Source organism: Anomaloglossus baeobatrachus, chromosome 6, assembly GCF_048569485.1.
Source record: "Anomaloglossus baeobatrachus isolate aAnoBae1 chromosome 6, aAnoBae1.hap1, whole genome shotgun sequence".
Taxonomy (NCBI): Eukaryota; Metazoa; Chordata; class Amphibia; order Anura; family Aromobatidae; genus Anomaloglossus; species Anomaloglossus baeobatrachus.
The window spans coordinates 62,778,127-62,805,423 of NC_134358.1; the positions used below are offsets into that span (position 1 = coordinate 62,778,127).

The window sequence follows — 27,297 nt, forward strand, 5'->3', positions numbered from 1 at the left end:
CTTTCTCTCTCTCTTTCTCTCTCTCTCTCTCTCTCTTTCTCTCTCTTTCTTTCTCTCTCTTTCTTTCTCTCTCTTTCTTTCTCTCTCTCTCTCTTTCTCTCTCTCTCTCTCTCTCTTTTTCTTTCTCTCTCTTTCTCTTTCTCTCTCTCACTCCTCACTCGCACTCCACACTCACACTCTCTCACACACACACACACACACACAGAGGACCCATCAGTAATAATTGTCACAATTTCAGAAACTATTGAACTTAAATCTTTCCCCCTCCCATATAAATAGTGAATAATGACAGTAAACACTCCTTTCGCCTGTGGCTCCGCGGCTCAGTTCACAGCAGACTGCAAAAGTGTGAAATCCATTGCGAGAAAATGTTTCTCTATCGTTCTGTTTGGTGTTGCATGTTTAATGCAGCAATCGAAGGAAAACGCATCAGAAATGACAGGGAAAGAGCCGCTTAATGATTCCTTCCAGTAGGAGGAATACTCCATCGCTCCCGAGATGAAACGTTTCGTTACATCTGGTAAATCGCCGTCCCCGGCTCCTGATCGGCTTAGGGAAGCGGCAGATTGTACCTTAATTGGGAATTTGGTTACTGACCTTTCGCTTGAGAAAACCTGTTATTCATCCGTCAGCCTTTTGATCCCACTCCTCCGCGTCCTCCCTTTTAGATCACAGGCTCACCTTTTCGTCTTCCTTAATCTGGTGTGAACCCGAGGTGACCAAAGGTCGGCTGCACTTATTTTTATACTCTTAATTTAAAGGGCTTTCAGTTCATTTCATTACATGCAATCAAAGTCTTAAGGCCTCCGTCCACTCTTCCTTACGGATCTGTAAGGTCTACCTTCTTTAATTTCCTTTCATTACACATCTCTTAAGCATAGCCGCCACTCGTGGATCTATATAAAGACAGCACAACAGTGCAGCTCCCTTTCTTCACATTGTAGTGACATCTGAGAGCCTGTCATTTTTTTAGTTCACTTTGATGAAATCCAATTCTCCCCTATTAACCTGCCAAGGTTCAGATCCAGTGTTTTTATCTATTGATCCTAAGCTTCACGTCTTCCATCTCCTGCAGTTTGAAGTCGACAGGCCCCAATCAGTCGGCAGACAATAGAGAGGAAGGCGCGCTCTTCAATGAACTGCAGATCCATATTGTTGTGTTCAGAACCTAAACAATGCGCCTTGCGGAGGGATTGATCTGATGTTTTTGATTTTCAATAGTTCTTCCTCTTATTACAGTTTTCTGCATTTGTTATGATGCGTAGAGTGTATATCATCCCTTTCAAATAAAATATTTTAGGATCAACTGTAGGCTACAATACTAGTGTAAAGAAAAAAATGGTCTTTGCTCATGCCTATATTATACGTCAAGAAAAATTATGGGAAAGTTACTAAGATCAACATTTCATTTGCGAATTTGTCAGAAGGTTTTTTGCTAATTAGCCTGAGAGCAGTATAGTATAGTGCAACAGAGCCTGATTCCTATTAGGCTGCTTGCTGTAGTTTCAATATAATCAGTATTTTCTCAGCAGGAGATTCACTGCAGGATTACATCTCACCCAGGAAGCAGTCTAGCTAATCTTTGTAACCACACCCCCACCACTGATTGGCTGTTTATAACAATTCACCATGTACACAGGAAGCTGCCATCAAGAGTGTGGGCGGGGTTATACACAGTTTAGCTCTGCTACATCTAGATAAGACAAAACAGAAAGGGGAGCCAGCACGATCTGAGAGTGGCATGCATCATATAAAAAGTACAAATTTACGGATTTATTCCAACTGTACTATAATACAAAATGAGATTTTTAGCAAATAATTGATCAATTATTTGAGCCACCCCTGCCACTTCACGGCAAATCATAATAGGGGGGTCCCACTCTATATTGTGTATTTCATGTGCTGTGTGGCCTCCTAGATAAATAAATTAAAAGCAGAACCATATTGGAGCACACATACCTGTAACCGATATATAGCCGCTTCCATGTCGCAAAAACAGGCAGTAGCGGAATAAACGGCAGTCCAGGTCCCAGCATGTGCAGCAGACAACACATACACCAAGACAATATCAGAACTGAACTTTACAGTGCCAGACCAGCAACCATAAATCAAGGCGGATCAGACCCAAGTATGGTGCTTAATTAGCATTGCCTTTGGAAAAATGTGAGAGAGCTGAATGTGAACAGCTATCAACAGGAGGAATATATTGCATACCAAAGTCAGGCGTGCATGGCATGGCGGTGGTGGTCAGCCACCAGACCAATGTAGCCTAACTACAACCAAACAAAGAAAGGGGAACCAGCACGATCTGTGTGTGGCATGCATCATATAAAAAGTGCAAATTCACAGATTTATTGCAACTTTACTATAATACAAAATTAGATTTTTACCAAATAATTGAAAAAAAATATTTCAAGACAAAACAGGTATTATATGAAAGCTACACCAAGCAGTCCAGTTAGTGATACATCCCTGGAATCGGGGGTCTCTGACCCTACATCATGTCTGATTACATAGCAAAATCTGCTGACAGATTCCTTTCAATATGATTATTAACATCACAGACAAAACCCACTATACCTACCATTATACCTACCAGTACATGGCCACACTGCTAATGTACTGCAGAATGTAGTCAGGCGATATAATGAGGTGTCAGGTTTGATTTCTTTGCCAGTGTGGACTGGATGGGTTGTTATCGACATCTGGTGAGAAATTCATGTTAATAGCACCTTTAGAAATATATTTACTTAGAAAATTGGTGACATAGAAAATTGACGTGTTCAATACTTATTTCATGTGCTGTATATAATCCAGGTGTTGGTGAAGTAGGTGTCCTGGAAATAGGTGAACAATGTCCATAAATACCTATTTTTATGGAACAGGTGCAGTGCGGTTTCTGTAAGTAAACATTCTTTCAGATTATGCTAGCTATATTTTCGGCTGAAATAATTTCTCCCTGGAAGGGAAATTGACGGACTTCTAATTCCTATTGATGCCTAGTTTCATGGCCATAAAAATATGGGCAGTCATTCCTTTGCCTTGGGGAGTGATTTTTGTCCAGTGTCCAAAAAGATAAGCGCTGGAGAAAGGGAAGGCAAAATAGTTGTCTGGAGGACACGAGAAACCCAAAAAAAGGTGGATATCCACAAGTGTGTGAACTTTGTACATGACCCTGACCAAGTCTGTGTCGTTTCTATGGGGTTCTGGTTATTGTGTTTCCGGCCGCAGGGCTGTGGAGTCGGTAAGCCAAACCTTCGACTCCGACTCCTCAATTTCCCTTGCACCGACTCCGACTCCACGACTCTGACTCCTACATATATTGCTTATAGTTAAGTGAAAAATGTATTGTAGTACAATGTGAACATCAGACATTTAATCATTTTTATGATACAATAATCAAGCTATTTAGAACATAAAGTATATTTATTGGATACAACTTTAGAACACAAAAAACTGTAATAAATTGTAAATATGTTAATACACTATAATGTACAGTAGATTACATATATATCTTGTGTGTGCATGAAGAATATATATATATATAATATATATATTATATAATAAAAATTACATATTGTTTTACATATTTACAATTTATTACAGTTTTTTTGTGTTCTAAAGTTGTATCCAATAAATATATTTTATGTTCTATCTAAATATCTTGATTATTGTATCATAAAAATGATTAAGGCTACATGCGCACGCTGCTTTTTTTGCTGCTTTTTTGGCTGCAGTTTTGTCAGCAGAACTTTCTGACATTTGACTTCCCAGCAAAGTCTATGAGAAGTCAGATTTGTCATGCGCACATTGCAGTTTGTCAGCAGGTTTTTTTGTCAAAAGTTTGTGACAAAAAAAATACAGCTTGTTCATTCTTCCTGCGTTTTTGTCAACATTTGTCACCCATTGAAATCAATGAGGGCATCAAAAACGCAGGAAAAATGCATGCTAATCAAAAGTGGTGCATTTTACCTGCCTTTTACCTGCGTTTTTGGTACCAAAAACGCAGGTGAATTGTCAGGAAGTGAGGTAAAAGGCAAGTGGTCCTGTCCCGTCCTCCACTTGTTCCCCGAAGTACCGCTGTCCCCAGGGGAGATAATGTGAAGGACGGGACTATCAGCGGCGGCGGCAGCGAGAGGGAAAAAAATTAATGTTTTCAGCTGCCAATGTCCATCCCCCTCTCGCTGCCGCCGCCACTGATGGTCCCGTCCTCCACATCATCTCCCCTGTGCGTGCACGCTGGGGACAGCGGTACTTCGGGGAACACGTGGAGGACGTGCCGCCGCAGCTGATAGTCCCGTCTTTCACGTGTCCCCCAAAGTACCGCTGTCCCCAGCGTGCACGCACAGAGGAGATGATGTGGAGGACGGGACTATCAGCGGCGGCGGCAGCGAGAGGGGAAAAAATCAATGTTTTCAGCTGCCAATGTCCATCCCCCTCTCGCTGCCGCCGCTGATAGTCCCGTCCTCCACGTGTTCCCAGACGTACCGCTGTCCCCAGCGTGCACGCACAGGGGAGATGATGGACCCCTCTCGCTGCCACCGTCGCCGCTGAAAGTTCCGTCCTCCACGCTCCTGTCAGCTCCATGCAGTAGCGCGATCAGCTGAGCTGTCACTGAGGTTACTCGCGGCCACCGCTGGATTCAGCGGTGGCCGCGGGTAACCTCAGTGACAGCTCAGCTGATCGCACGGCTGTCTTCAGTTCCTGCGTGGAGGTGACAGGAGCGGCGGTGTCTGCTGCTTCTCCGGTCACCTCCGTGCAGTAGAGCTGGAAGCGACGCTGGACCATCCTGGATTACGCCGGACATAGAGGGCTTTTTGGGGCTTATTAAATGGGAGAACAAGGGAATTTGTTAGTGTTTTTTATTTCTAATAAAGGATTTTTTCAGGTGGGTGTTTATTTACTGTAACTTACAGATTAATCATGGAAGGTTTCTCCGGGAGACGCCTGACATGATTAATCTAGGACTTATTGGCAGCTATGGGCTGCCAATAACTCCTTATTACCCCGATTTGCCAACGCACCAGAGCAAATCGGGAAGAGTCGGGTACTGTCCCAGAACAGCCGCATCTAATGGATGCGACCATTCTGGGCGGCTGCTGACTGATTGTTAGGCTGGGGGGCTCCCCATAACGTGGAGCTCCCCATCCTGAGAATACCAGCCTTCAGCCGTATGGCTTTATCTGGCTGGCATTAAAATTGGGGGGACCGCACGCCAGTTTTTTTTTAATTATTTATTTATTTCTAATTTTTTTTTTTTCAATTCAACAAGCTTTATGGGCTTGTTTGAACTGAATAATACATGAAACAATTGTTGACAAAACTGCAGCCAAAAACGCACCAAAAAAGCAGCAAAAACGCACCAAAAAAGCACCTATATTTTTTGTGACATTTCCAGGCTCTCTCTGACAAGGTGCAGTTTTGGCTGCAGTTTTGGCTGCAGTTTGTGAACACGAAAAAGAAGCAGCGTCCGCATGTAGCCTTAATGTCTGATGTTCCCATTGTACTTCAATACATTTTTCACTTAAATATAAGCAATATACTAAGTGTTACATAGTGTATTCCATAGTGTTATATTTAACATTATGTAATACACTATGTAAGTGGAAAAAAACAGTTTTCAACTAAAACATACTAAATAACATTTGTGCAGTCTATGAATTTGTTGTAAGAAATAGAATTGCCTCCATCAGATCCTCCTTCGCAGATGACCTCAAATCTGACCTAATAATTTTAAGGCTGGAGAACAACCTCTCTACAGTAACTTGGGTTGGAGGCAAAGCCGTAACCACATGGGCAACATCTCTAACAATTTCCGGGTATAAAGGAATTGCCTCATGCACAGTCAGTTTTGATGAATGGTTGAATTTTTCTATTTCTTTGAGAGCAAGTGAAAAATTTACTGAAATCTGGTCAATCTACTGCGTTAGGAGACGGAGTGAAATCTTCTTTTTCCTTGCGGCAACACTTTGCTGCTCCATGTCATCCAAATACTTGTCAAAGTTAAACTCCTCATCTGATGAGGATGAAGATATGGCAGCAGTAGCACTGTCAGGCCCCAAGTCCTCTTGCACCTGGCAGTCCTGTAGCCGCTCATCCTAACTGCTACCTCACTCACAGCTTCTTTTCCTTTAGTAAGCTGTTGATCATCAAGCAGTATACGATGACTTGGGTCCACAAACAGCTGCCAGAAGAATTTTTATTTTCCAATAGCTGTGTCTCTCTCAGTTTCATTGAAGCAGAAATGCCATCTGCGATTAAACCTCCTCTTTGGGACATGCAAAATAGCAAGTTCTTCCACTACCTTATGAAAATGCCAGGAGTTAAATTCTCAGCTTGTAATTTTTTAGTCACGGTAAATGGGTGATTAAGCAATTCCTTCAATTCAGCCACCTGTGTCCATTGACCTTCATTTAAGGTTACTTGAGGGTTCACCATATCTATAAGAAACGATTTTAGTTCAAGCAGTCACTTAGTCATTAAATAAGTGCTGCCTCACCGAGTGGCTTGATCAACAATTGCCCCTTTCCCAGCACGTCTCTTCAAGATGGAATCAATTTTAGGGGTTCTCGCGGCAATAACCAACTTCCTCACTCTTCCAATTAGATTTCCAGCATGTCGGCCCAGTTTCACACATCCGACTTTTCGCCGGTTTGGCGGATGTGGCGCACGCCAGTACAGCACGATGCAGTACAGTGGCAGCACCACAATTTCCGGGTCACATGCTCCGGTCACATGACAGCATGTGACCGACGCTTGTCGCGCTGTCACTGTACTGTATACACTGTACTGAAGTGTGCTGCATCCGCCAAACGGCGAAAAGACGGATGTGTGAAACCGGGGGTCCCTCTTGCAGACTCTCTCTTATTGCAACTGCAGCGTGGTGCACAACACAGCGCATGTGATGAATATGAAAGTGTTTTGAAGCAGCTTCAACAAGATTATTTAATCCTAAAGTATCATTTTGCTGTTCTTCTGTTGTAATATCTGTTTGTGCCTCAGTTACATGAGCAGCGCTGTGGCTCCATCTCACACATACTGAATCCTAAGTTTTCTTCTAGCTGTTGTTCATTACTGTCATTCATCAGTTTAATTGTACTTATGTTTGAAGCATTGTCCTTTACAATAGCAAGAACCTGTTCTTTTTTGAGTTCGTAATCTTGCAGAACTTTTTCCACTAAGGCCTGGAGAAACTGGCCGGTGTGATGAGCTTTGTATCTGTTACTGCCAGTGTCTTGCTAACAATTTCTTTCTTGTCACAAACATATCGAACATTGATGGCAAAATAATTCAGTGAAATGCAGTGACTCTGGCATCCAGCAAAGGCAATGGGTGACAAGATAGGACATTCAGACACAGCGTTTTGTGAGGATCCTTACAAAGAATGAGCAGTCAGTTTGTGGTGTTTTTCTAACCTGCTTTTGCTATTGAAAACATTTATGAGCTCAAAAACCTTTCAGGTGATGCGTTTTTTTAAAAAGCTGATCTGCTTTTGCAGCTGAAAAACGTATCCTCAAAAAACACAGCTAAAACGCTGTGTGTGAATGCAGCCTTAGATCAGGAATAGAACAGCCATTTATAGGACATTTCATAACTTTCCCAAATTCCTATGAAAATATATTCAGCACATTCTGGCATTGCACTACTGTATCCAATTTATTATATATTTTAGGAGTCGGAGTCGGTGCATTTTATACCGACTCAGACTCAAAATGAGCTCCGACTCCACAGCCCTGGCTGGGGGGGGAGAGGGGTAGTAAGTTCAGGGCTCCGACAGGGATCAGGGTCACGCTGAGGGCTCAGACCTGGCTACCATCAAGCCTACCTCCGAGATAAGGGACAGCGCAGAGTCTTGAGTCTGAAGGCTAGCCTAGGAGCCCCTGTACCATCATTACATACTCCGTGACACAAAAATTGTAACTTTTTATTTCTATGAGAGCCGTGGTCTCGGCTACATAACAGATCACCGTCTTTAGGTTCTTAAATTGTTCTTGTCACGTTGCAGACAGAACCTCTTCTGCCAAACAGATAACATATTTCACACCAGAAACTTGTATATTCTGTGCCTGATTACTGCAGATATAGCTGTGCGTTTCCAGCCCATGGACAGGCATAGATGCAATAAATGTATTCAGAAGTTTATACATCTTCATAAATGTGTCATATTTTACTAACCCCAGAATGCGCTGTCCTGGGGCTGGTATATACAACGCGGGTATAAGTAAATTCCCTACATACTGGTAAGGGACTTCCAGGACGTATTCCTTCCATTTAGTTTCTTCCTGATGGAGGTTGACCATTCTTTCTTCAGATACATCATGAATGGGGAATGTGTAATATTTAATACAAGCTTTAGTACCTGGCATTGCCCGGGATAGTATCTGTCTCTCTGCCTATCTGCGTCTCTGTCTGTCTGTCTCTCTATCTGTCTCTGTCTGCCTCTTTCCCTGTCTCTCTGTATTTTTTTGTCTGTCTGTCTCTATCTGTCTTTGTGTCTCTCTTTCCCGGTCTCTCTCTGTCTGTGTGTCTGTCTTTGTGTCTGGCTGTCTTTGTCTGTCTCTTTCCCTGTCTGTCTCTGTCTGTCTCTTTCCCTGTCTCTCTGTCTTTTTCCCTGTCTGTCTGCCTGCCTCTGTGCCTATGTCTGTCTGTCTGTCTCTGTCTTTGCCTATGTCTGTCTGTCTCTTTCGCTGTCTGTCTCTCTCTCTCTCTCTCTCTATCCATCTCTCCACAGAAATTGTATAACCTTGAACATAAACTTCTTATACTCAGAATGTCCTTCATTCCTATAGCAACCAATCACAGCTCCTATTAATAACCTGTAGATCCCAGCTCCATTGACTTTAATGGAGGCAGGTTTTTTGGACAGTAACTGTAAAGTGCGGGGTTAAATTTTCCCATCAAAACCTAGTATATGACGTTCCCTGAGTCATCTTGGGTGTATGTGCTAAATTTCGACGATGCGGATTCCTTTAGCGGTAATACGCACGCACGCGCGCACACACACACACACACACACAAACACACACATTATATATAATACACACACACACACACACACACACACCTCAACTTTATTTGTATTGGTTTTTACCAAATCATCGGTATATAATATTTTGTCTACAGCGTGGAGGTCACGTTGGTGAAGAGAGATGTGGGCTGTACGTGGGCAGAAGTCATTATCGGAGATAAACAAGGAGAGTTTGTTGCAGATCCGGCACATTGTGCAGCAATCGCCGAACAACTGATGCATCTTACATCTGAGGACTTGGTAAGCAAAACTGTATTTTTAAATCTGTTACGAAGTACTGCCTTGATCCTTGAATTGATAGTTTCCGTTTAGAACAGAAGCACAATACTGATGCGATGGATCACTCACACAACAGACCCTATTGACTTATTATGAGGTCCTGCTAAACCTTATCTAATCATCTTCTCAGTGATGGGACAGAGTGCATAAGTACTCTGCTTAGTCATACCTACAATCTGACACCATTGAAAAAGGAAAATCTGGATCTTGATGAATAAAATCACCTTTTTATTGATGTGTATATTCAAACATGTTTTATTGATGTGCATTAAAATCCATGTCGTAAAGACAATCCTGCATTGCAACCGTTCTTCAATTTTTCTCTGCCATCCACATCCGGGGAGTATAGCTACAGTGCCATGGGTTGTAAACTTATTGATTATGTTATGCACTGTGGACAAAGAAATATCAAGATCTCTGGAGATGGACTTGTAACCTCGATGATATTTTTCAGCAATTTTGGTTCTCAAAAAGCTAACTTCTCCTCTTTCTGTTAACCATGCTTAGTGTGGCACACACAGTCACACACTGCAAAGATGGGTGTGGGGAAAAGTCCCAACATGTGTTTCCCATTCTTCCTCGGGGGACTTTTCCCCACACCCACCATGGTACGCTGTTTACAACTAGGTGAGCTCTGCAGATGGTTGCTCGGTTGCTTTTATTTGTGTTGTTCCAATAAACACATAGGAGATAAACGTGTACTTGCAATAATTTCTGGGAGAAATACGTGTTTTTCTGGAACAATTTCAAAGGTAGCAACACTTTCGTCCATGACGATATATACATAACAAACATACATACATAAAGTATAGCTCTTTGATCAGTGGAGAGACCTGTCTGCGGGTCAGTATCGTGGTGTAAAAATAAATAAAATTGGCGTAGGGTTCCCCTGTATTATGATACCCAGCACAGATAAAGCATACAGCTACAGGCTGCAGCCCCCAGCCATGCGCTTATCTTGGCTGTGTATCAAAGTAAGCAGTGAATATGGATGAGAAATAATGAGCGGCCCCGGGAGAAGAATAAGTGGCCGAAAGCATTTACAGCAATGCTGGAGACTTGGTAAGTATAGCGCGCTTGCTCTAATCCCCCTGTCCCTTCTACCACCATTTTTAAGCCCCGGATTCTGGTCCCCCATAGACTTTTATATGGGGACCGACATCCGGCCAGATATCCAGGATGAATTCCGGGCCGGAGCCAATTTTTTTTTTAATTTTTCTTAAAGTCTGGTTAGTCATGCCGATCCCAGATATATGCCAGTTCGCCCATCACTAATCATTAGCTGAAAAATTCAATGTTGGCCAAAGACGTCTAGAGAGGTATTTTGAGCCGATGAGGAACGATCATTCATAGGACCATTTTTATCTTTTGTGTACAGGAGAGAGCTTTTGGAGGTAACATTGTTGGCAATTGTTTGGCGTTGCATGGACAACTGGTTGAGTTCCTTGGGCCCAGTTTAGTGCTCCTCTTACCAGTTTGCAAATTGCTAAGACCACTCTGTGAGTTAGTGTTGTAGTAATGGAAATACAATATAATAAATGTACAAATCTTGGTCATTTCATGTGTCTCTTTCTCAGAATCCAGACCCGGAGTGTGAGAAGCCTCCATGTAACGCTCAGGAGTTGGAAGAGTGTGACATGGCTCTGGAGGACAGTACAACCTTGTGTAGATTTGATGGGAAGACGATGAAAGCTACTCATGTGGTAAGATACTGCCATTAATAAGGAATACAGAATATATCTAAAATTTATATTAACACCCCACTGGTGTATTTTTAATAATATATGAGATCTTGTGTAGATGGCTCTTTTGACGTTTCCTGTCCTTCATCTATGACCGCTCAATGTTCCCCTGTGGGCACTGGCCTTAATTACGATCACACATTCTCAAAATTCAATAGCATGATTTGTTCTTTTTCTTATGAGTAGAAAATCCAACACATTTTCTTTTTTTATTAGAAGGGGAGGAAAGAATAAGCTCCTCACAAGGTCGCCCAATGCTCAGACTCGCAACAATCCGCTGTAATCTCACTAGTGGTGACCATAATGATCTATACTACAAGCAGTGGGCACCACAAAGATCTGTGTTAGAACCATTACTTATTCTCTTTATTAATTACCTTGTGATTGGGATTGACAGAGTGTCAGTTTTTGCTGATGATACACAACTATGTAGGATAATAAAAACTGAGTTTGACAGTACGGTAGAAAACGATCTGCCAAGCAGCAGCACTCAATGTCAGGCAGCAGCTGCAAAAGCAAACAAGTTTTTAGGATGGATAAAAGGAGAGATAAAGTCACTATATTATTACTTCTCTATAAATTATTTGCAAGTCCACATCTAGAATATGGTATCCAGTTTTGGGCTCCATATTTTAAAAAGAATATTGAAACGTTATAGTCAATTCAAATGCAGCAACTATATTATTATAATGGGTGGAAGGCCTCTTCTAAAATGAGCGGTTGAAAAAGTTTTAGAAAAAAGATGCCTCTGAGGCGATTTCATATATATGTGTAAATATAGTTCCAGAAGATTACATACATTTTATTATTATTATTTTGTACCATTGCCCTTAAATTGCATGACTTGGGTCAAACATTTTAGATATCCTTCCACAATCTTCTCACAATAGTTGGTAGGAATTTGGGCCCATTTCATCTGACAGAACTGGTGTAACTGAGCCATTTTTGTAGGTCGCCTTGCTCGCACCGGCCTTTTTTTTAGCTTTGCCCATAAGTTTTCAATAGGATTGAGATCAGGGCATTGTGATGGCCACTCCAAAACATTGACTTTGTTATCCTTAAGTCACTTTGTAACCAGTTTGGCAGTAGGATTCAGGTCATCATCCATCGTCCATTTGGAAGATCCATTTCCACCCAAGCTTTAAGTTCCTAGCTGACGTCTTGAGACGTTGCTTCAGCATTGCCCCATGATCATCTTTCCTCATGATGCCATCTATTTTGTGAAGTCCCTCCTGCAGCAAAACAACCCCACAGTATGATGCTGCCACCACTATGTTTCACAGTTGGGATGATGTTCTTAGGCTTCAAAGTTTCTCCCTTTTTTTCTCCACACGTAATGATGGTCATTATGGCCAAACAGTTTAATTTTAGTTTCGTCAGACCACAGGACAGGTCTCCAAATTAAGGTATTTGTTCCTTTGTGCATTTGCAAGCATTAATCTGGCTTTTTTTGTTTCTTTTGGAGTAATGGATTCTTCCTGTCAGAGTAGCCTTTCAGTCCATGTTGATACAGTACTCGTTTCACTGTAGATAATGACATAATCTTACCATCTTACCAGCTTCCACCAGCATCTTCACAAGGTCTTTTGCTTTTGTTCTTCGGTTGATATGTACATGTCTGACCAAAGCACGTTCATCTGTGGTGCACAGAACCTGTTTCCTTCCTGAACAGTATTGTGGCTGAACATTCCCATCTTGTTTGTACTTGCATGTAATTGTTTGTACAAATGAACGAGGCACCTTCAGGTATCAGGAAAATGCACCCAAGGATGAACCAGACTTGTGCAAGTCCACAATTCTCTTCCTGAGATCTTGGCTGATTTCTTTTGACTTTCCCATGATACTACACAAAGAAGCAGTGTGTTTCAGGTCTGCATTAAAATACATCCACAGGTGTGTCTCTAATTAACTCAGATGTTGCCAATAAACCTATCAGAAGCTTCCAAAGACATGACATCATCATATGGGCTGTCCCATATTGTTTAAAGGCATAGTACTCTTAGGGGTACTTTGCACGTTACGACATCGCTAGCATCGGCTAGCGATGCCGAGCGCGATAGCACCCGCCCCCGTCGCACATGCGATATCTTGTGATTGCTGCCATAGCGAACATTATCGCTACGGCAGCATCACACACACATACCTGGTCGGCGACGTTGCGGTGACTGCCAAGCAATCCCTCCTTCAAGGGGGAGGTGCGTTCGGCGTCACCGCAACGTCACTAATCGGCTGGCCAATAGAAGCGGAGGGGCGGAGATGAGCGGGACGTAACATCCCGCCCACCTCATTCCTTCCGCATTGCCGTCGGGACGCAGGTAAGGAGATGTTTGTCATTCCAGCGGCTTCACACACAGCGATGTGTAAAGCTGCAGGAGCGACAAACAACATCGTACCGGTGACAGCAGGAGCAACATTATGGAAATGACCGAAGTGACACAGATCACTGTTTTTTGAATGTTTCACACTCGTTCATCGTCGCTCCTAGGATTTACACATTGCGATGTCGCTACCGGTGCCGGATGTGCGTCACAACAATCGTGACCGTGACGATATTTCGGTAGCGATGTCGCAACGTGCAAAGTACCCCTTAGTGTATGTAAACTTTTGACTTTGCAGAAAGTAATAAAACATTCTCTCTCATTATTCTGGCATTTGGCAAATATAAATAATTTTGGTATCTAATTGACCTAAAAAGGGAAAGGTTTATTCTGATTTCATGTCAGATAGTGAGAAAAACCTGCTGATGTGTCTTCATAGGTAGTGGATATATAAACTTCTGGTTTCATCTGTACGTATACTACTCATAAAAATTCAGAGAATTTTGGCTTTCATATCAAATTTATGTAAATTAAAAAGTTCACGCTACGGTGATATTTTATCATAAAGTAGGGCATTTTGAGTAGAAGCAGGATTGATAATTTCATTTCAAACAATTTATTGAATCAAAAGCCAACAACAGTGGTGGGTACACCCCCCAAAAAAGTCAATGTCCCAATAACTTGTCATGTAGTCTTGAGCCTCAATTACAGTTTATCCTACGGAAAACAAAAGGATGGGCAGTCAGTAATCCAACATGCCGGATCCTTGTCTCCCCTGAAGTCATCTGCCTTGAAAGAGTTAAGCTGGGTTTACACGCTGCAACATCGCAAAGGACATCGCTGTAACGTCACCGTTTGGGTGACGCAATAGCGATCTCCATAAGTCTCTGCTAAGTCTCTGGTGAGCGTTCAACCCGGCAAACCTGGCCAACAACTTACCAGCGATCCGGACCTGCAGAGCGACCTAGCTGGTTGTTGGGGACGTTGATAAGCAGCCTTTTGAAAGGGAAGTTGCTAACAAAAGTCGCTGAAAAGGATTCACACACTGAAACTTCATGCTGCACAGCGGGGAAACAAAGGACCTAGAATGGTCCTGAACGACTTGTAGTGATCAGCAACTTCCAGCAACTTCACAGCAGGGGCCAGGTCGCTGATAGGTTTCACACACTGCAACATCGCAAACAACATCGCTATTGCGTCACAAAACCGGTGACGTTACAGCGATGTCGTTTGAGATGTTGCAGTGTGTAAACCCAGCTTTAGGACCCCTCCATAATAGAGATGAGCAAATGTATTCAAAGGACCATGGTCCCATGGTGACATCATTATTCCTGAGCCGGCATACCTGTTTACTATTCTGATTACCTGGCCTGGTGTGACGTTGTGTGTGTGTGTGTGTGTGTGTGTGTGTGTGTGTGTATGTGTCAATCCACAACTACCGTGTTTTTTCCAAAAATAAGACCTCCCTAAAAATAAGCCCTAGCAGGGATTTTCAGCATTTTCGGAGAAAGGCTTAGATATAAGCCCTCCCCCGAAAATAAGCCCTAGTCCCCGGATCAATAATGAAGTGTCCATGCAGCTAAAAAAGATACAGATACTGCAGGACACTTCATTATAGACAGCGGCACCCGGCAATTACACTCACCCGACACTGAGCGGCAGGACCTGCAGTGATCACACACCCGCACACATCACACACACACACACACGCGCACACACACAATCAGATCTCACACACAAACATCGGATCGCACACACAGTCAGATCGCACACATAATCAGATCGCACACGCAAACATCAAATCACACACACACAAACATCGGATCGCACACACATCGGATCGCATACACACTTACCTCATCCAGCGACACCAAGCTCTTCTCGCCGGGAGAATCCTGAGAGGCAGTGCAGTGCAGCGCGACGAACAGGACCTGCGGCCGGACACGTGACATGCTTCATTCCCTGCTGCCGTAAGTGCTGGATGGGATGTGTGTGTGTGTGTGTGTGTGTGTGTGTGTGTGCCTGCGATCTGCTGTGTGTGATCTGCTGTGTATGTCTGTGTGTCTGTGGTGTGTGAGTGTGTGTGTGATCTGCTGTGTGTGCCTGTGATCTGCTGTGTGTGTCAGCTAGCAGCAGGGGGAGAACGGCGTGCAGCACCGACCGGAGATCACAGGAGGACCTGGAACCACGCAGATGTCCTGGTCTGGTAAGTATGAGTCTCTTGGGAAGTGGGGGGGGTTCTGCTTTTTTGGAGGGTAAACGTACCCCCAACCGTGTTTTTCCAAGAATAAGACCTCCTCCAAAAATAAGCTCTAGTGCTTTTTTTGGGGGGCAAAAAAATATAAGACAGTGTCTTATTTTTGGAAAAACACGGTATGATGTTGTACTAGGTCAGCGAATCAAAAGAGGAGCTGGGGATGCGGGCAGGCTAGAGGCGAGTCACAGCGTTCACATATGGTGGGCACGGCATACTGATGAGGCAGCTGGACTGGGGTCCTACTTAGGCAATTTGCTTATCTCTACCCCTTACACATTAAACTGTTGACCTATCCAATTGATATCAACAGGTTCAGGCTACTTTAGTCTGGATTTGGGGGTTTTAAAGTGAACCTGATTACATGTATCAGCCATGTATATTTGACTCAGAAACGCTGCAGCGTTTTAGAGACATGCCATATATACTCGAGTATAAGCAGAGTTTTTCAGCCCCATTTTTTTATGCTGGAAAAACGCCCCCTCGACTTATACTCGAGGGAGGGTCCCACAAACAAGTATTCTCACCTGTCCTCTATTCCCACGGTGTGCTCATATTTGCTTCTTGCGGACCGTAGGCACACAGACCCCTCATGATTGCAGCCGCTGCCCAAGGCCGCCGCTGTTGTCCTCACCGCTTTACTGTGTAAAGCACAGATGACAACAATGGTGGCCCTGTGTACCTGCCGCGATCACCGACGGATCTGTGTGCCTGCAGTCTGCAAGAAGCAAATAAGAGGACACCGTGGGAATGGAGGATAGGTGAAAATATTTTTTTCTATGTTTATGTGAACAACCGCTTAATAGGGGACATAAAGGGGACCGGAATGAGGACTGTACTAAAGGATGGGCACATTACTAGAAGAGACAATATGGGCACATTACTACTGGAGACCACATGGGCACATTACTACTGGAGACAATATGGGCACATTAGTACCTGTAGCTGCTGCAATTCCCTCCCTAGGCTTATACTCGAGTGAATAAGTCTTCCCAGTTTTTTTTGTGGTAAAGTTAGATGCCTTGGCTTATACTCGACCATATACGATATATGGTTCAATAGCCACCAGGGACCCAACCACACATGAGGCTAGTCGACAGGCGGGTCCCGGTGACTTCTCCCCGCCCGCTGCACTTGCGTGACCGGTTTCTCCCTACTTGCTTGTATAGGGAGAGACCTGACACTCAAAGGCAGCGAGCAGTGAGAAGCCACAGGGACTCGCCTGTCCAATTTTTTTTTTTCTCTAGAGAAAAATAGCATATCCATACGATACAATACATGTATGTGTATAGACCTCCATGATAAAATAAGCATTACATGTAATTGTTTGCCTGGAACACTGCAGCTGCCGACTACTCTATTTCTATAATACAATCGATGAGACAATGAAAATGTTGAGTTGTTTTCATTATTTCTATTCACAATCTTATCCAGTAAAGGACTCGTGGACTGACGCACCTGAGACATTGAGGAGGTGAGGATTTTAAGGGAAAGATTACACAAGAATATCAGAATAATGTGACCTCCTAGGAAAAAATATTTTATAGCTAATTAACTCTAAATTAAAGTCAGTTTTCACTTTGCACATACACAGGCAATGATTATGGAACGGATCTATATGCAATGAGTTATAAAGGTGTATTATTATATACAAAGAATAACTGAACCTTATTTTTTATCTATTGATCCTTCAGGCATCGAAAATTTATGAATTGTAATATTCTTCAGAAGCTTAGTTTGTTTCCTCCTCTCTCAAACATTATGCTGCACTGCTATTTTAGGTCACAGTGCGTGCTCCTTTAGAAGCTGCTTTCAACTGCTGCTTTGGAAGATCTGTACTCTATGGCCCCGATTCATCATCTGTAGAGTCTTTCAAGTGATTTTTTGGGGGTTTTTTTTGTATAAATTATAGCACAACTGTTTTTCACTGCATGACAGCTGAAAGATGGGCTGCATCTTACTCCATTGGCCCGTGGATCAAGACCACTGTATAAAAACCCCAGGCTTGATTTAATTCAACCTCTTTATGCTATCTTTGCCATTTTAAAAAGCATTAAAATATTGCATGGTAATCCTCAACTGCACAAACAAAAAAATTAAGAAAATGAAATACATTTTGGAGTACAAGTTGTACAGTAATGTTTCTACATTTTTTTTTAAAAAGTCTCAGATTAAGCCAAAAACATCTGGACAGTGAACCATGGCTGTACGGTCAAGCACACCTATAAGATGAGCAGTACTGACACAACTGGCACAAAAGTATCAATGAATATAATGCAAATAAGTGTCTTTTAAAAAAAAAAAAAAAAAAATAAGTGCTGAAAGATTATAAAAAGAAAAAGTGAATTAAGAGATATATTTATTTAGAGTTTGGGATTTTCCCTCTGAGTATAAGAAGGGGAGCAGAGAGGCTCAGACAGGGAAAGTCCCATACACAGATATATTAAGGAGAATCTGTCAGGTGATTTTCTGAGGCTGCTTTCACACCTTGGGTTGTTTTGCATCAGTCGCAATCCGTTGCCTTGAGGAAATGCAGTATCCTGCAAAATATTAGCAGAATTCCATTTTTTCCCCATAGACTTGTATGGACGACGGATTGCGACTGATGTCCTTGCGTTGCATCGTCCGTGAGACGGATCAGTCATGGAATGATCAGTCGGGGCGGCAGCAACGCAGCATGTACCTTTTTTCGGAGCGTCGAAAAAAAGCAATGTGCAGGATTCCGTCGGCATGCGTTGTTTTTATAATGGAAGCCTATAGGAGCGGAATCCGTTGGAATGTGTCACTCGACGGATTCCTGTGACTGATCGTCATTTACCAACTGAGCATGCTCAGATGAGTAAATTCCGGAAAGAAAAAAAAAAGCTGCAACGGATCAGGTTTTTTTTGCAGCATCAGTTGTGGCACTATCTGCAACGCATCCGTTACATCAGTCACACAATGGATTGCAACTGATTCAAAACAACGCAAGTGTGGAAAGCAGCCTAATATAATACTAATGTCATCTTTAAATGGGACATAAGCAGCTCTAAAAGGATCAGTAAGTTTTATTGCTGTACCTTCTCCTGTTATCTTATTGTAAGCTTTGAAGAATTTGGTGTAAAGTAGTAAGTAGTCAAGCATATGTAAATACAAACTGCATATGCTGTGCTTCCCCCTCCCACCTCTCAGTGCTGTCAATCAGTGATAGTAAATCTGAACTGAATTTGCTCCCTGTACTCCCTCCCACCTCTCATCAGTGATAGTGAATGCACTGAGAGGTGGGAGCAGTGAATACGCAACTCGTATTTACATACACTTGACTAGCCATCAGGAGATGGTGAATTCCCAAGATCGTACATCAAGATAACAGGAGAAGCTACAGCAATAAAAGTTACAGATCCTATAAGGTCTGATTAAGCTCTATTTAAAGATGACATTAGTATTGTACTAGAAAATTACCTGAAAGATTCCCTTTAATGAATGTGTTTCCTTTGGAATTCTGTGTAAAACTCCTTCAAATATCGCAAAATTTAGGCTAAATTCAGAGATACACAAAAATGTTGATACTTTTTTACCATTTCTATGCCAGTCCAAGCTAGCGTTTCCAAATGGGCAGTACTTTGGGGCACAGAGCTTGTCGAGGCCCCACTCTCAAATTCTTAAAAATTTACGCAACTATAGTTACACAAATTATGCCACAAATGTACTCTAGGTCTCTGACTGGAGTGACATTTCAGATGGTGGCGCACAGCACTTGTGAGATGTGCCTAATTCATTAGGAGGCATGTGCCTCCTAATGAATTATGTATATCTTACTCTAGTGGTGCCTTTATTTAGAATGAAATGCAAAATGAATGAATCTTGCTGAGCAGCAGTTAAAAGCATCTTCTATAGGAGCATGAACTGGTCAGTTAAACAGCACTGCAGTATCCACAGAGAGAAGATCAATGAAGTATATTACAAAAAATTAATGACTTTGCAATGCCTGGAGAATAAATAAAAATAACTTTAACAGATAGGAGTGTTTCATTGTTCTTTTTTTGCGTAAACTGGGCATGTGATTGGGGTTGTTATGCGACCATTAATAGAGGTCAAATATAACATGTCCAATATCTATGTGAATATTACATGAAAAGGCCATGGGGATTCGAACCCACACACAAACCTTAAATATGAATTCACTTATTGTGTACAAGGGATACATGTGATATCATTTATGACGTTACAGGAGTCCCAAATAGTGATTTTGCATTTGGGAACACCGCACTCTATAGAAGTGCTAGGTTTAGGGTTCTTTAGTGACAAGAAACTGGTTATTCCAGCTCCGTTTTTATAGTATAGGATCGGTCAATGCGACAGTGTGATACTGCCATTGGCACTGTGTGCATTAGTGCAGAATAAAGGGGAACCGGTCAACAGGTTTTTGCTATGTAATCTGAAAACAGCATGATGTAGGAGCTGATTCCAGTTAGTGTCACTTACTAACCTGTGTACTGCTGTTTCAATGAAATCCAGTGTTTTATCAGCAGGAGATTATCACTACAAGACTTTGTGTCTTGTTCCATGTTGTTCTCCTACCCTGTATCCCTGCCCCCACCATTGTTTTGCAGCTTTCTGTCAATGTACAGTCTATATAGGTTGTGTGTGTGTGTGTGTGTGGTGGTGGTGGGGGGGGGTTATACGTAGCTCAGCATTCAAAGCACTGCTAGAGCTCCTCCAGAGAAAACTGTGATTTATTCATAACTTCTGCATCTAGAAATCTGGTGATTGACAGCATTGGCTACTTCTTTTGCAGACATTGCTTTCTCCAGGCAAACCAGTGTTGTCAATCACCAGTAAGGAAGGGGGAAAACATTAAAATCTATAAGCAGAGCAGTGAGTCTCTTGCCCACACCCAGGGTTCACGTAGCTCCTTGACTAATATATTTGATTCAAATTCAGTTTTTGCAGAATGGAGGCAGCGATAAACAACCCATTCAATCCCACACAGGCAAAGAAAACAATGGATGTCCTTAACTTAAGTTATGTGTAATAATGAGAAATGACACCGGGAAAAAGTATTGAACGCATGAAGATAGGGAGGTGCAAAAAGCCATGGCAAGTCATGACACCAGCTGAAATCTATCAGTAATTAGAAAGTAATCTCAACACTTAGGGCGGCTTTGCACACTACGACATCGCAGGTGCGATGTCGGTGGGGTCAAATTGAAAGTGACGCACATCCGGCATCGCATGCGACATCGTAGTGTGTAAAGCCTAGATGATACGATTAACGAGCGCAAAATCGTCGTAATCGTATCATCGGTGCAGCGTCGGCGTAATCCATAATTACGCTGACGCGACGGTCCGATGTTGTTCCTCGTTCCTGCGGCAGCACACATCGCTGTGTGTGAAGCCGCAGGAGCGAGTAACATCTCCTACCGGCGTCACTGCGGCTTCCGTAGGATATGCGGAAGGACGGAGGTGGGCGGGATGTTTACATCCTGCTCATCTCCGCCCCACCGCCGCTATTGGCCGCCTGCCGTGTGACGTCGCTATGACGCCGCACGACCCGCCCCCTTAGGAAGGAGGCGGGTCGCCGGCCGGAGCGACGGCCGCAGGGCGGGTGAGTGCGTGTGAAGCTGGCGTAGCGATAATTTTCGCTACGCCAGCTATCACACGATATCGTACCTGCGACGGGGGCGGGGACTATCGCGTGCGACATCGCAGCATCGGCTTGCGATGTCGCAACGTGCAAAGCCCGCCTTAGTGAAAAGAAAATCACCTGGTGAAAAAAACATAATTTCACCATAAACCGGCCACTATCAGCTGCTCCTAGCTAGATTTCAGACAGAGGAGTGAAAAGAATTACCAGAAGAGTTGTCCAAGAGCCAAGGACCATCTGTGGAGAAATACAGAATGACCTGGAATCAGCAAGTATAATGGTTTCAAAGAAAACAATACGTAATGCACTTACCTTCCATGGCCTGTATGCACGCTCACCACACAAGACTGCATTGCTGAACAAAAAGCAGGTTGGAGCGCCTTTACATTTTTCTCAACATTTAAACAAGCCTGTGAAATACTTAGAGAATATAGTCTGGTCAGATGAGACCAAACTTGAAATTTGAATGCCATAATACACACCATGTTTGGAGGCCCAAAGGCAAATCACCCCAAAAAAGCCAAACCATCTTGAAGTTTTTTAGGGATGGGAACATCATAATGTGGGGCCATTTTTCAGCATACAGCACTGGCAAACTTCATATAATTATAGGAAGGATGAATGGACAAATGAACTGAAACATTCTTGATAAAAAAATCTACTGCTATCTATCAGGATGATGAAGATGAAACAAGAGTGGACATTTCAGCAAGACAATGATCCCAAACACACGGCCAAGGAAACGCACAATTAGTTTCAGAGAGCGAAAATAAATCTGTTACAATAGCCGAGCCAATCACCTGACCTGAATCCAATAGAAAATGTATGGAAAGAACTAAAAAGAACTGAGAGTCCTCAGTGGTTCTTTTAAATATTTTTTTTTTCTCTACTGGCTAACACGGTACAAAGATACAGTATATTTTACCTGGAAAGGAGTAAAGTTTTAAGGGGTGGTTCACCCATTTTTTTTTATTCTCTCTCTCAGTGTAACTTACTATTTCAGTTGTCTTCTCAATTGCCTTCTATTTCCAGTCCTGGCACTGAGCGGCACTATCCTCCTCGCTCAGTGCTGATCACATGACCCCCGGGTGCTGTGGCCTCTGGTATCCGCTGATGTCATGTCAACGTCCGGGCTCTGAAAGTTGACGTTACATCTGCAGCTGCCTCTGATCCTTAGTGACTGGGCTGTGGGTGGGGACTACAGCATGTCACAGCCCAGCATGAGGAGAAGCAGCTGTGTGAGGAGCGAGAGGAGAGGAGGAGGAGTCATGTCGGGTGAGTATGTTATCGCACGGGGGTGGGGGTGGGAGGATGAGCAGAGTGCAGGGTGCCACTGCAGAGAATTATGGGACTTGTAGGAACAAAACCCAGGAAGTCAGGAGAGAGATTAACCCCATCAGAGCTGGAGCCAGCAATAAGGTTGTGCTGCTAGAGCATGATAAAAGGTAATATTGCTGAAATAACATAATAGATGTGTAGAGAGGCACATTATAGCAAGATTTAGGAGTAAAAAAAAAAAAAATTGTTTTGGAAACTGGACAACTTCTTTAGCGTTCATAGAAGGAAAAATAGACCAAAACCACACCTGAGCAATGCATGCGACTAATTTCTCAAAACAGCAGGCATTTTGAAGCGGTCATCATCAACAAAGGCTTTTGTACGTAGTATTAAATCAATTTCAGTAAGCGAGTTCAATACTTTTTCCTGTGTCATTTCTCATTATTAGGCTGCTTTCATACTACATTTTTTTAACATGCCTCGTGATCGTTTTTTGCTGCAAAAACGGATCCTGTTTTTGCAAAGAGAAACTCATGCAAACGCATGTGTTATTTTACAGGATCCTATCACTTGAAGTTCATGGGCGGGCATTGGAGTCATGTGATTGGGAGTGAGTGGAACTGAACGTGACAGACTGGAAATTCAGACGCAGCTGGGGGCAAAAGAGAGAGAAGAGAGCGAGAGCAGAGGGAGAAGAGAGGAAAAGAGAGAGGAGGAGAAATGAGAAGAGAGGATAGAAGAGAGGAGGGGAGGAGATGAGAGAAGAGAGCAGAGAGGAGAGAGGAGAAAAGAGGATAGAGAAGAGAGAAGATGAGAGAGCTGAGAGGAAAAGCGAAGAGGAGAGATGAGAGAGCAGAGAGAAGAAGAGAAAGGAGAGAGGAGAGAGAAGAGAGGAGAGAGAGAGAAGAGAGGGAAGAGAGAGAGTGAGAGAAGAGAGGAGAGGCAAGGAGGAGAGAAAAGAGAAGAGAGAGCGGAGAACAGGGGAGAGAGAGAAGAGAGAGCGGAGAACAGGGGAGAGAGAGACTGTGATCACGCCAGGCTGGTTTCTGGCCAAACAGGATCCTGTTTATCAGCATGAAAGTGTTCACATGTGTTTGCGTGCAGTTTAGTCAGGATCCAGCGACTTGCAGTATTTGGACGCAGCTCAAAAACACTACAAGTAGCGTTTTTGAAAAAGGTTAACTGCAAGTCGCTGGATCCTGACTAAACAGCACGCAAACGCATGTGAACGCGAGTGCATTGCAAATGCATTGAAATGAAAACGCATTTGCACTGGACCTGTTTTTGTGTTAAAAAAAACGTTTAGGTCGCATGTTAAAAAAACGTAGTGTGAAAGCAGCCTTAGGCTATGTGCGCACATGTTCGCTCTGCACCGCACACAAAAGGTCCACTTCAGAGCGCAGCTGAAAAGCTCCTGGTGCCTGCAGAATTTGTGCGCTCAGGATGCTGCCTCTCCCTACAGACAGCATGCAAAGCGCACGAAAGAAGTGACATGTCACTTCTTAGAACGCACGCTTCGGGCAGCAGCCGAATCGCTGCGTTCTAATACGCCACGTGCGCTCGTCTCCTGCACAATCTGCATAGATTGTGCTGGGGACGTAGGACACATGCAGTTACGCTGCGGTGCAGAACGCAGCGGAACTGCATGCAATACGCACATGTGCGCACATAGCCTTACATATAACTTAATTTATGGACATCTATGGCTTGATTTCTTGGTTACCAACATCTGGGGAGAAATTCATGTCATTAGCACCTTTAGAAATATATTTACTTAGAAAATTGATGACGTGTTCAATACTTGCTTCACCAGCTGTATATAGATTTTCTTCCCACTCTTTATTATATCATCTGCGTGCAATAAAACTTTTTATCTTACTGCATCTACTTCAGAATATTTCCTCCATCCCACATTTCCGTTCACACCCTGCACTGCCAGCTATTTTCTATCCCTCGTCGCCTCTTATTCGAGAAAAACAATGCCATCTTCACACCTCTTTGCTATAGTTTCCAGACAAAACCAGTATGGACCCTCTCCGATCTGATAGGGATGACGGCCACATCAGACCGGAGCCGAATATTAATGAGGAATATGTCACATTGTGTATGTTGGAGATGGAGAATGCGATATCTATTTTCTGATGAGACTTTACAGCTGCAAAGCTACAGACTTTATCAGGCAATTATGATAATTATTATGCACACATTTAGCAATTAAGTTCCTGCAATGCCAAAAGTGGACTACAAAGTATTTTCTGCACTTTTTTTTAGCCTTTCATATGGCAGTTTCTCTGCAGAATGTCAAGATTGTGTAATAAGCAATTTTATTCAATCTCAATTTTTGTGCTTGTCAATTCATAGTTGTGGGTTACACTCCTCATCCATAAAACCTTCCATCCTTTTATGTTTGCTGCTTAGTTTTATCTTTTCTTTATTTTTGCATGTTTGTTTGTTTGGTTTTTTTTTTTCTTTTTCTTTCATTTTTTTTTTTTTTTCCATTGACCCCCCCATATGAGGGTTTGATTTGTTAGGACAAGTTATCGTTTTGAGTGGTACCATTCATTTTACCATGTAAAATACTGAAAAAACTGTAATAACAAAAAAAATCAAAACGGGGAAAATAAAAATACAATAAAACATTATTTTAATTTTGTCCTGAAGGTTTTCGTTGTATAGTAAAAAAAAAATATCCTGCAACGTGATTCTCAAGGTCACTACAATTAAGACAATGCTCAACTTGCGTAATTTCTTGTTTTATCTTTAAGTTCTGAAATTTGTAAGGAAGAAAGGATTTGGTTTGTGTCTTCCTTTTTTTTTCGAGACACTTTAAAGGAGTAGTCTACTACTAGGACAACCCCTTCTCATTCGCCTATACTTCTCTCCCATGTTGCGCAGTTACAGCGGTGTCGGGGCTTGCATTCCATGGGCTCGTGTGAGGTTGTTACGCTTTGCGAGCCCCGTGCCCAGTCACCGCCGGCTTCTCTCCTCCCGCCTTTGGACACAGGAGCAATCAACAGGAAGTGAGTGGCAGCTACAACTCGCATTTCTTTTTGAGTAGCTTATTTGTCCTAAGGTGGGGAGACAGAAGCCGGGGGTGATTGGGCGCGGGGCTCATGTGAACTACTGGAAAAGCACCAACATAGGAGGTGAGGATAGGCTTTTTTATTTTACAGGAAAATGTTCAATAAGAAGAGGCTGTCCTAATAGTGGACAACCCCTTTAAAGGAGTCCTGAAAATAGGCTACACAAACCAACTTATTTTTTAATTTACAAATTTCAGAACTTCAGAAACCTTTTAATAAAAAAATAAATGAGCCTATGAGGTATCTTCTCTCTCCTTTACAGATATACTGGCATGATACTGTGATGCAGACTGTGGAATTCCTCCCTTCTCGCCTTGCAGGCTATGCCATGGCTTTCCTCACTTATTGTCCCTTCCCCTGCAGACTGCCATGGCTTCTTTTCTTACTGTCCTTTTCCATGCATACTGTGCCATGGCTTCCACTCTTACTGTCCCATCCACTGCAGACTCTGTCATAACTTACTCTATTACTTTCCCTTCCCCTGCTGACTCTGCCATAGCTTCATTTCTTGTTGTCCCTTCCCCTACTGATTCTGTTATGGCTTCCTTTCTTGTTGTGCCTTCCCCTACTGATTCTGTTATGGCTTCCTTTCTTGTTGTGCCTTCCCCTACTGATTCTGTTATGGCTTCCTTTCTTGTTGTCCCTTCCCCTACTGATTCTGTTATGGCTTCCTTTCTTGTTGTCCCTTCCCCTGCTGACTCTGCCATAGCTTCCTTTCTTGTTGTCCCTTCCCCTACTGATTCTGTTATGGCTTCCTTTCTTGTTGTCCTTTCCCCTACTGATTCTGTTATGGCTTCCTTTCTTATTGTCCCTTCCCCTACTGATTCTGTTATGGCTTTTTTTCTTATTGTCCCTTCCCCTACTGATTCTGTTATGGCTTCTTTTTTTCTTATTGTCCCTTCCCTTACTGATTCTGTTATGGCTTCCTTTCTTACTGTCCCTTCACCTGTGGATGCTGTGATGGCCTCCTTTCTTACTATCCCTTCCTATGCAGACTCTGCCTTGGCTTCCTTTCCTACTGTCTTTTCTCCTGCAGACTTTACAGTGGCTTTCTTTCTTACTGGCCCTTCTCTTGAAGACTCTATTATGGGTTCCTCTCTTATGGTTCCTTCTCCTGCAGACTCTTTCATTTCTTCCTTTTTTCTGTCCCTTCCCCTGCAGACTTTGTCATGGCTTACTCTATCTTACTGTCCCTACCCTGTAGACTCTGCCATGACTTCCTTTCCTATGGTACATTCCCCTGCAGACTCTTTCATGGATTCCTTTTTGTCTGTCCCTTCCCCTGTAGACTCTGCCATGGATTTCTCTCTTATTGTCCCTACCCCTGCAAACTCTGTCATGGCTTCCTGTGTTACTGTCCCTTCCCCTGCAGACTCGACAGACTTCTTCTCTTAAGGCCCCGTCACACTAAGCAACATCGCTAGCAACATCGCTGCTAACGAACAACTTTTGTGACGTTGCTAGCGATGTTGCTGTGTGTGACATCCAGCAACAACCTGGCCCCTGCTGTGAGGTCGTTGGTTGTTGCTGAATGTCCTGGGCCATTTTTTAGTTGTTGCTGTCCTGCTGTGAAGCACAGATCGCTGTGTGTGACAGCGAGACAGCAACAACTAAATGTGCAGGCAGCAGGAGCCGGCTTCTGCGGAGGCTGGTAACCAATGTAAACATCGGGTAACCAAGAAGCCCTGT

At 43.0% G+C, this 27,297-nt stretch overlaps 1 protein-coding gene across 1 annotated transcript in view; it reads left to right on the forward strand.

Moving 5' to 3' along the window:
• The window catches only part of NUDCD1 (NudC domain containing 1), a 191,686-nt gene that overhangs the window by 137,369 nt on the left and 27,020 nt on the right, over positions 1–27,297 (forward strand). Inside the window, exons 7-8 of the mRNA XM_075352951.1 lie at positions 9,124–9,268; positions 10,885–11,010. Coding sequence (XP_075209066.1) covers positions 9,124–9,268; positions 10,885–11,010 — 271 coding nt within the window. The remainder of the gene's footprint in view (positions 1–9,123; positions 9,269–10,884; positions 11,011–27,297) is intronic.